This window comes from Nymphalis io, chromosome 8, assembly GCF_905147045.1.
Source record: "Nymphalis io chromosome 8, ilAglIoxx1.1, whole genome shotgun sequence".
NCBI lineage: Eukaryota > Metazoa > Arthropoda > Insecta > Lepidoptera > Nymphalidae > Nymphalis > Nymphalis io.
The window spans coordinates 7,771,689-7,781,644 of NC_065895.1; the positions used below are offsets into that span (position 1 = coordinate 7,771,689).

The window sequence follows — 9,956 nt, forward strand, 5'->3', positions numbered from 1 at the left end:
TGTCAAGTTATTAACAAATACCTATAATAGACCCGTGTGACTTTCTCTTTGGTTTAATGCTTTCATGTTTCGTAGGTGAAACCACGACGCAGAATAAATTAAAAAAAAACATACATATATATTCATTTTGTATATATACAAATCGAAATAAAAAATGAAAATGAATAGAAATAAATTTAATGGGGTAATAACTGTATAACATTCCTTTTTATAGCTGATTTTCGGTTATAGTTTTTGATTTTTCTATTCGATTTTTGCACTTTTGGTAAATTCACTTCGCACTCGACAGTCGACAATCTGAACTGAACTAACAGTCACTGTCATTCATGTCATTGTCAATTGTCATCTTATTACCTTTACATTTTAAAAAGAAATAACGTTTTGTAATAATTTATATGGAAAACTACTTTAAAGGTAAAAATGTCGAGGAAGAAATGGATCGAAATAAAATACCTATCAAGGATATTCCTGAAAACTTCCTTTGGATGCAGGTTTGGAAGACTTTTACGAGGTTATTGCTGTTTTGAATTGCAAAAGACTATACTGTTTTCTAGTTAATAGTAACTTAATTACTATTTATATAGGTAAAAGGCGGAAGCAAAATGACTAATTTAATTTCTCATGCATCTGGAATACTTGAAGATAAAGCAGCCACTGCTGTGGTATGGAGTGGTGCTGGTGTTGCTATTGCTAAGGCCATCTCATGTGCAGAAATTATAAAGAGACAGTTTTCCATCCAACACCAAGTGACGAAATTAACACATAAAAGGTATGTATATCTCTAATTTAATTATAAAGGATAGCAAACACTATTGAAAACCATTGTGTAATGTTGTCATAGTTAAGTAACAGCCTGTAAATGCCTCTCTGCTGGGCTAAGGCCTCCTCTTCCTTTAAGAAGAAAGTTTGGTGCTTTTTTCAACACACTGCTCCAATGCGGGTTGGTGGATACACTTGTGGCAGAATTTTAATGAAATTAGACACATGCAGGTTTCTCGGTTATGTTTTTCTTCACTGTTGAGCATGAGATAAATTATAATTATAACAAATTAAGCACATGAAAATTCAGTGGTGCTGATTTGAAGCTGCTATCATCATTTTAGAATCGCACATTTAACCTTTGGGCCGCCTCGGCTCTAATTTGTTATAGAATGTTTTAATCATTGAGTATTAATGAGTTATTATTCATATTTTTCAGTGTTGAAGAATATTGGGAACCAAAAATAGATGGACTTGAAACAATTGTTGTTAAACGTCAAATACCTGTTATACACATATTGCTATCAATTCCAGAAATACCAGATATAAATCAACTTGGGTATGTTGAAAATTTATATTTACAACTTACAGTCACTTAACAACAATCATAAATTCTATGAATACACTGATACTTTTTAGAATGACTAAACTATCAGATTATTTAAAAGATGTACTAAATATTAATATATTATTACTGACAAATTACATTCATAAATGTAAAAGTACTGCAACATATAGTTCATACCCTTTTTATATGTCTTTCTTTGCATTTTTTATCATATTATGTTAGTTTATATAGGTTTTTTTTCTTCTTTAATTTATGCCATTTCTTTTGAAATGTATCATTTTATTTTAATGCCTGCTTCTTATAATCCATTGTTTTTTATCAATATGATTAAAAATGTTATATTGGAGTGGGCAAAACTAGATTTGTATTATTGCATGATGAGTTATCCTATAATTGTGATGTATGGCGTTACTAAATGTTATATTTAAAATTGTTATTTTTGGGACAGATAATATATGTATACATTGTACATTGTATTGACTTCCTATTAAAAAAAAAATACATTAAAATTATATATAACTTCTATTAAGTTCTTTCTAATTCTTTGAAATATTTTCTTTCAGATACCAAACCCCTCAAAGTAAAAAGTTTTGGGAAAAAGTTCGTGGCAATAATTCTAAGCAGCAACAATCAAACAAGATAAAAAAGCCTTTCAAACATAAGAATGCTGAAACACTGGAATAATTTGCTATTTGTTACATTATAAGGAAATATAAACTGTTAATTTTTTTATTTATTATTTTCAGTGAATCAAACACATATATTTAAACGAAGTTTTTCAAAAAAATAGTACTGTTACACAAAATATAACATCACAATGTTGAAATATTTGTATAATATGTACTTCTAATTGTCATTGAACATCAAAAATGAACCTAGAACTTTGCAAATAAATAATTTGAGTTGGACTGAACATCTTCATTAACTCTCAAATTGAAAAAAATAACCCATAAGATAAAATGTTTGGATCTAAACTTATTTCGATTTCATGTCTGGGCAAGTTTTTACTGAGATTTTACATACTTAACTAGTAACTTATTTAAAATCATGTATAACCTGCCCTGCATGTACTTGATGAAATAAAGGCCCTTAATTATGATACAGATACATAATTATAGGCCTGAACATAATCAACAATGCAAATATGATTAAATAACCAAACCTCACCGAGAGAGAATCCATTTTTCCAACACTTAAACATTAAGATTCTGTTACTTAGGTGTTTTCAAAATATTACAGTATTATAAATATTATGGTTTTTTTTTTTTTTTATAGAATAGGAAGGTGGACGAGCATATGGCCCACCTGATGGTAAGTGGTCACCAAACGCCCTTAGACATTGGCATTGTAAGAAATGTCAACCATCGCTTATAGCCAATGCGCCACCAACCTTGGGAACTAAGATTTTATGTCCCTTGTGCCTGTAATTACACTGGCTCACTCACCCTTCAAACCGGAACACAACAATATCAAGTATTGCTGTTTTGCGGTAGAATATCTGATGAGTGGGTGGTACCTACCCAGACGGGCTTGCACAAAGCCCTACCACCAGTAGGGCTTTGTGCAAGCCCGTATATTATATAATGGTAGTTTATAGTATAGCAAACCATTTATTTAATTTAAACTTCATAGTTTATACTATACATAAATTTCATACAACTTTTTTGTGGAATAATGTAATAACAATAAAAAACTATAGTATGTATGTATATTGCAGATTTTATTTATAAAGAATAACAGCTAGTTACATTGTCAATTGAGAAAAACCACAATGGTATTTTGTAAAACATTCAAGTGTATTTACTGGTAAAAACTGGTTAAAAATTAATCATAACTTTGGAATTGGAAAAAAATATACCAATACTTCCAATATATGTCATAATACCTAAGCATAGTGGAGACAAGCTATAGACTTTAATATACACAAAAATAAAAAAAAACATTATTTCTTTACTTGGTAATTGAGATATTAAATAATTTACATATAGCTATTAAATTATAAGTATTTTGAGAAACTCTTGACTTTGTTGCCCTAAAATCCTGTCTCAAGCTTCTGATTCACCAACCGGTTGTGTAATTGGTGGTTCATCATCCAATTTTGGCAATATAAGAATGTCCTTAGAGATTATTGAGTACTTTGTAACAAAATCTGTAAATCTCTTGCACAAATGTGTTTCTTTTTCAAAAGCATCAAATATTGCACGATGGTGGAAATATGCATGAGAAAATATTCTGTAGACTCTTCTACATACGGATCCTAATTTAGCCACTGATGACTCTTTAATACTGACTCTGAAAAAATTAAGAATATAACATTGCAGATTAATTTGATATAAAAAAAAGAAATGTCATTGCTTTTTAAAGTGATGACACTAAAATTCACATTATGATAAATGTTTAATATTGGTGGCAGATTTATTTATTATATAGATAAACTTTTTTTACCTGCTTGGAAAATATTTATTGCTATTTAATAAACAAGCAGCTCCATCAAGAGTATGCCTTGTATAGTCAATAGCTGGACATTCTTTAGGCGTTTTGTGTGCAGCACATAGAAAAATCCATTGCTCTGTCGCTGTCATTTGAGGGCATGTCTCTGGATTACACTCACTCTGTAATCTAACTGCTAAGCCATTTAATTCCATACAAAATTGTCTGCAAGTAAAAAGAAAGAAAGGCTGTAAACATCACCTTAAATAAATTGTTATACACCATGTACTGATGATAAGCTCAAAACCTTAAATGTTCATATTTCCACACCCCTTCATCCTGCGCTTCTGGCATTTTAAGTATCGCTTCTAAGTTAGCAGGATCGCGTCTGATAGTTTGTTGGATAAACTGTTGCACCGCTAGAGTGCTATCCATCTCTTCAAATGGCTCATCAGGCCATCGGCAAAAATCCTAAAAAAATACTAATCCCATAAAACGCTGTTTAAACAGTAACGAAATGCTATTTTATAAAATCCATTCTAAATTGTTCACCTTTGCTTTTGAACCTGGACGATTACGCTTAAGCTTTAATATAACATCAGCCATTTTTGTTTAATGTTATTGATCACAAATTGTACATAGGATTGGGCAATGAGCAACATATATTTTTAAAAGCGCTGTCCTAGTTTTTGACGTCTGTGGTTAATTTCATAGATAGTAGAGTGAACAGTAACACAGTTGTGTTCGACTGTTGTATTCATGGTCTATGTAAATTAAAATGTAAATTCAATTCCTAAATTTATTCTGATGTAAGAAATATTAACCATTCCTTACATTGCCAATGCGCCAATCCGTTAATCGCCAAACTAAAGACCAATCTGCCTCTTGTAACTAAGATGTTATGTCCCTTCTGCTTGTAGGTAGTTAGCATAGATATGCTACATTATCCTATTGTTTTATATGAAATGTAAGGAACATTTCAAAACATTTTTACTTTTACTTTACTTCTTTTTATATGTATATATAATATCATTAAGCATAATCCATTATGAAAAAAAAACTAAGAATATGTATTTTGTAAATTTGTACCGATCAGTCATTTAGTAGTTTGCCGTTCTTAACAATTGAACAATTAAATATATATTTAAATTGTGTTTGACATTTTAAATTCACTGTTAATGAATAATATTCGTAATATAATATTTCTAATATTTTCATTAGTACATATTGCCTAAAAATATTTTGATGTTTCTTTGTAAACTTTTAGATACTCTGTGAGAGTGAAGTCAATGTCAATTCAATAGTCAAATCAAATAAGATATTGTAACAAAACATATTACCTACCTATAAAGTTAACATAAGTAAATGTAATGTACTTATTATATGGAAATGAATATTTGTTTTCGTTTAGTTTGGTTTGGTTGAATCTATTTTTGGTTTGGTTATGAAATTAAATTATTTCAACAAAATATATTTAAGTGCTGAATTCTAAGAGTTCTACACACAAAACGCAATCCTTATGTTTTGTATGCAAAATGTTTATTTATATTTTTTTTGGTTTGTCAAATGTGGTGTTCATTCATTCCTTAGTTATAAGTGATATGACAGCGAGTTCTTTTGGAAATAAGAATGAGGGACTAATTGCTGCATTTGGAGATTTTAATTCAGATGAACTGACTGACGCCTTTATCATAAACGGTTCTAGTGTAGAAGTATTTTTAGCTCACGACAAAGAACCGTTTCTACGACCTTCAGTTTTTACTTGCAGCTTTAGTAATCTTAATATTACAAGTATTGTACCGGGTGACTATGATGGAGATGCCTATATGGATATACTTTTGACTACTCAAATTCAAAATGTGAGTTCCAATATTCACGAAGTAAGAATTTTATGGGGTGGAATGCCTAATTTAAACTGTTCAGATGCTCTCCTAATAAAAGCAATAAGTATTGGCCATCCCTTAGTATTAGACTATAATAGAGATATGATTTTGGATCTCTTTGGTATTAACATTCAAAATCAGAGAGTGTTTTGGGTATTCGATCAGACAAGATCTACACCAAAAGAAATAATGATGACCGAGTCCAGTTCCAAGAAAATAAAACTACCCCACTCTCATTCATTCTTAGATGTTAATGATGATAATGCTGCTGATCTCTTAGTGACAACTGCATTAGACATTGAAATTTGGTTGAATGAGGAACCTAATGGATTTCGTTATAATAACAGCATAGAGTTATTGGTTGGCCATCCTGCTATATATGGACAAGCATTGTTTATTGATGTTGCACTTTCTGGAGATTTCTTTTTAGTAATACCAGTCTGCTATGACCTGGAATGTATAAACAGTACAATATTAATCTATGACAATGAAGAATGGCATGATTTGCAAATAGATTTTAATGATGGGAAAGGATCTCTGTGGAGATTTGTGCCTCCAAGAGATGAAATTTATTTGGATACAATCACAATGCGCAGTGGAGACTATAACATGGATGGATATCCAGACATTCTCATGACCCTTAGCCCTGTTAATGATAAAGACACTAGAGCCTTCCTTCTTCATAATATGCCATGTAACTTACCAGGATGTAAATTTCATCGGACCTTTGAAGTTCAGTGGGAAAAATTCACTTCCTTTGGTCACAATGTTGTTTTAGCTACATTCTATGATTTTTATATGGATGGTGTTTTAGATGTTATTTACATACAGAAAAATGTAACAAATTCAACACAAAAGTATATGATGAAGGCCTTTAGGAATGAATTAGAATATGACACAAATTTCATTAAAGTTATTGTTGTGACTGGCTTAAGTAATAAAAAAATACCTACTATTAATGGAACTCTGTATAGTAGAAAAGTGACTTTTGGTAAGAAATATACATACCAAAAATTTTATTTGCTTACAATATATTGTATTTCAACCTAGTTGTATAATACTTCTTTTATGCGTAAAACTAAGAGAGTAATATACCTAATAAACCTTCAAATGATTTATTATCTATTTGTTAAATTTTAGCAAGAAATAAAAAAGCCTTTAGTTTATATTATTTTGTTGTATAATCATAATTAATTATTATTTTTTTTATTTCAGGAACTAATTTGCCAGGTCCAAAAATTGGTTACAACACCTGGTCACAAGAAGGTACTTACAGAACAGGAGTATGTGCACAATTATCACAGTCAGCATATTTTGCTTTACAACTTCCATATTCAATATTTGGACTTGATCGAACTCCAAATTTTGTTGATACACTAACCGTTGGTCTCTCAGGACATTCTAAAAGCTGGACACAGATTATTCCAAATTCTCAAATTGTTATAATTCCTTCTCCGTCAAATGATCCGTCACAGTGGAGAGCACAATTGTTTGTCACACCAAGTAAAGTTATTCTTAAGAGTGTATTTGTTTTAACTGCCATAATAGTTATCATAACTGGCTGTGTACTGTACCTTCATTGGAAGGAGAGAAATGACAGACAAGACATCATCGAAATTGATGAAAAAACTTATGTTAAGATTTAGTTATAGCTTCTGTTATAACCTAATAAATATAATGTGCATAGAAATTTGGAAATTTATGTAAAAATTGTTATTTAAATTGTAAGTAAAGTGAAGTAAAAATATAATAATTAAGGTGTTTTTTTATATTTTTTATTAATTTTTTTTTTTATTTTAATCTTGTAGTACTAAATTATAGATATTTTTCTGTTTATGTAGGGTAAAAATGAAAACTGTGATATAGACAAAATTAGATATTTTATTTTTCTTAAATGTTCTATTGATAGTTAAACAGATTTATTAGAAATACAATACAAAAATATACTACAGAACATATTTTAAATCCCATAGAATTTAGAAAGCATGTATTAAGTAATTATTGATACTATATGTTTTCAAATATTTTTCATTTCTATTTATTTAAAAGAACAAATTAAAGTTTATATATAATTACTTTTAGCAATGTTTCATAAGATGGCTAATTAAGTGTTTCTCGTGAGCTTTTATTTAGGTTGCTGCGTGGTTCAAATATTGCAATTGTATTCGAAACTGTTTCATTTAATTGATTGAGTTGAAATTTTACACACACTTAGTGATAATAACATTACATTGTATATATTTAATTTTTTTTTTGTTTTAAGTAAAGAGATTAAATAAGAGCTTGATTTTTTAATGATAATTTGTAACATATTACTTTAATGTTTATTATGCTTATGCTTTTTGTCCTTCTTCTTTTCCAGCTTCTCCAGTTTTCTGGAAAAAAAAATCAAAATGATTTATTTGTAATAAAACATAAGTACAATTGTTAATACCTTAGTAAATAGTTACTTTAATAGCTTCTTCTTCTGTTTCTTTGTCAATTGACTTATAAGATCTGTTTCAGTAAGTGAAGAATCATTATCAACAATCCTATTTGCAGCAAGAGGCATAGCTCCAGCTTTCATTACAAGACCTGTATCCCTCATTTGCTGCATCAATGTTGGAACATCAGGTTTTTCCTCTTCTTCCTCAGGCATAGAAGCTGAAGCTTGCAGTGCTCTTGCCTCACTCATTGACAGAGAATACATTGAACACTCTTTATCTGTAATTCAATTGTATTAAAATAAATTAAAGGTATCTTAATTCTAAATTTAGTTTTATGGATAAATGAATTCTTATAAATATGATAGTAACCAATATTAGTATAATTAGAATATAACTTGATCTGCCAGATTACCTTATATGCAATGCTGATTAAGACGTTATGTTAAGATAAAATATTAATTTTATAAACATAAATAAATTTAGACATACTAAAAGAGGTCAAAACAAAAATATAATTAAAAATTATTTGTAGCATAATTACTAAAGAACTAAAAATTTTATATTATTTTATTGTAAAATCGAAATTAGATTTTTTTAATTTCAGAAACTAATTTGCCAGCTCCAAAACTTATACAATCTTCAAAAATCAGCAGCCAATCATAATCCACTCCTGAACATAGGCTTCTCCCAAGGTGCACTACCAATGTTACTAAAACTTGACAACTGAAATACATAACAATGTACAAGGTCCACACAATAGAAATAATTTAATAGAAAAATGCTTTACCTGTGTTTATATGACCCCATTTGTGACATTTAATGCACCTTACATTTCTGACCAAAATTCCAAATGGCTGATCCCTGATTTCATTGTCACCTTTACAATAGCTTTCTCTTGGTGCATTGTACTTGCGTTGCCATTCAAATTTATACTCCGGTTCATTGTCTTCACGTTCCCGCTCTTTTTTAACTCCTGGTGGAGGTTCATACATAAAATTTAAGCTCAGTTTATCTTTGCTATCTTTACTTAGCAGTGCTCTGGAAAAAACATAATTATGCATAAACATACTTCACATTAAAAATATGATGAAATTACATGCTTATTTTTAAGAACCTTACTTATTTTCATGTAATTCTTGCTCCTTTTCATATTGTACCCTCAATTCTTCCTGCTTTTTCTTGTAAGCGTCAGTTTTCTGTTCTGCCATCCATACCTAATGGTTTATGTGAAATGAAATACAGTTAAATTACGTTTACATAAATAAAATTAATGGTTGACTTATATAAATAACATTTTCATATCATATGATTTGATATTTATAAAAAGTATCTAATTATCACATTTGCAATTTAATTTTCATTACAAAATATATAAGTTTTATATATATATATAATTTTTATATGATTCTTAAAAACAATATCCGTATTCGTTAAAATTATATCCATACCCTTTTTAAATTATCTCTCGAAGCTGGATGGAAAAACTTCTTGCACATATAGTTATTAAATCCTTTCCCCATTTTTTATGTTAGTTGTTCTTTTGTCTATTAAATTATAATACACTTAAGAACACCAATTACCAAACAATATATCAAGCAAGAACTCGGAAATTGTTAGAATTGACGACTCAACTTGTCAGTAATGTCAGTTGTAAAAAAACAAGAAATGTAGAATATAGATTCTTAGTAGTCTTAAATGCTCAAAAACTTTCCACACTATCAACAATTACGTATATAATATAATTTATTTTTACTTTCTAAGAACTTGACCAGACAGTAAAAATAGTAATAGTTAAGATGCTGAAAGTAAATAAACAAGTTTATTTAAATTAAATATATGCAGTAAAGAAATATAACTTCAAAGATTGCCATAGTAAAATAATAGATACAT

General features: G+C 29.2%; 4 protein-coding genes across 4 annotated transcripts; 2 read left to right on the plus strand and 2 right to left on the minus strand.

Annotated features, from left to right (window-relative positions):
- The first annotated feature begins 308 nt into the window (after positions 1-308).
- LOC126769894 (ribonuclease P protein subunit p25-like protein) lies at positions 309-2,051 on the plus strand. The gene is made up of 4 exons (XM_050488854.1): positions 309-491; positions 585-769; positions 1,199-1,318; positions 1,891-2,051. The coding sequence occupies exons 1-4, from the start codon at positions 396-398 to the stop codon at positions 2,009-2,011; spliced, it is 522 nt and encodes a 173-aa protein (XP_050344811.1). The 5' UTR covers positions 309-395; the 3' UTR covers positions 2,012-2,051.
- A 975-nt stretch (positions 2,052-3,026) lies between these two features.
- LOC126769892 (MOB kinase activator-like 4) lies at positions 3,027-4,474 on the minus strand. Its single transcript, XM_050488851.1, has 4 exons — positions 4,310-4,474; positions 4,065-4,228; positions 3,773-3,982; positions 3,027-3,619 (listed from the first exon to the last, which is right to left on the minus strand). Exons 1-4 carry the CDS (start codon positions 4,361-4,363, stop codon positions 3,373-3,375), a joined length of 675 nt encoding a protein of 224 aa, XP_050344808.1. The 5' UTR covers positions 4,364-4,474; the 3' UTR covers positions 3,027-3,372.
- Positions 4,475-5,092: 618 nt separating this feature from the next.
- Positions 5,093-7,403, plus strand: LOC126769884 (T-cell immunomodulatory protein). Its single transcript, XM_050488840.1, has 2 exons — positions 5,093-6,631; positions 6,856-7,403. The coding sequence occupies exons 1-2, from the start codon at positions 5,293-5,295 to the stop codon at positions 7,284-7,286; spliced, it is 1,770 nt and encodes a 589-aa protein (XP_050344797.1). The 5' UTR covers positions 5,093-5,292; the 3' UTR covers positions 7,287-7,403.
- A 100-nt stretch (positions 7,404-7,503) lies between these two features.
- Positions 7,504-9,690, minus strand: LOC126769891 (corepressor interacting with RBPJ 1). Its single transcript, XM_050488850.1, has 5 exons — positions 9,515-9,690; positions 9,186-9,280; positions 8,854-9,104; positions 8,091-8,343; positions 7,504-8,015 (listed from the first exon to the last, which is right to left on the minus strand). The coding sequence occupies exons 1-5, from the start codon at positions 9,584-9,586 to the stop codon at positions 7,958-7,960; spliced, it is 729 nt and encodes a 242-aa protein (XP_050344807.1). The 5' UTR covers positions 9,587-9,690; the 3' UTR covers positions 7,504-7,957.
- Positions 9,691-9,956: the final 266 nt, after the last annotated feature.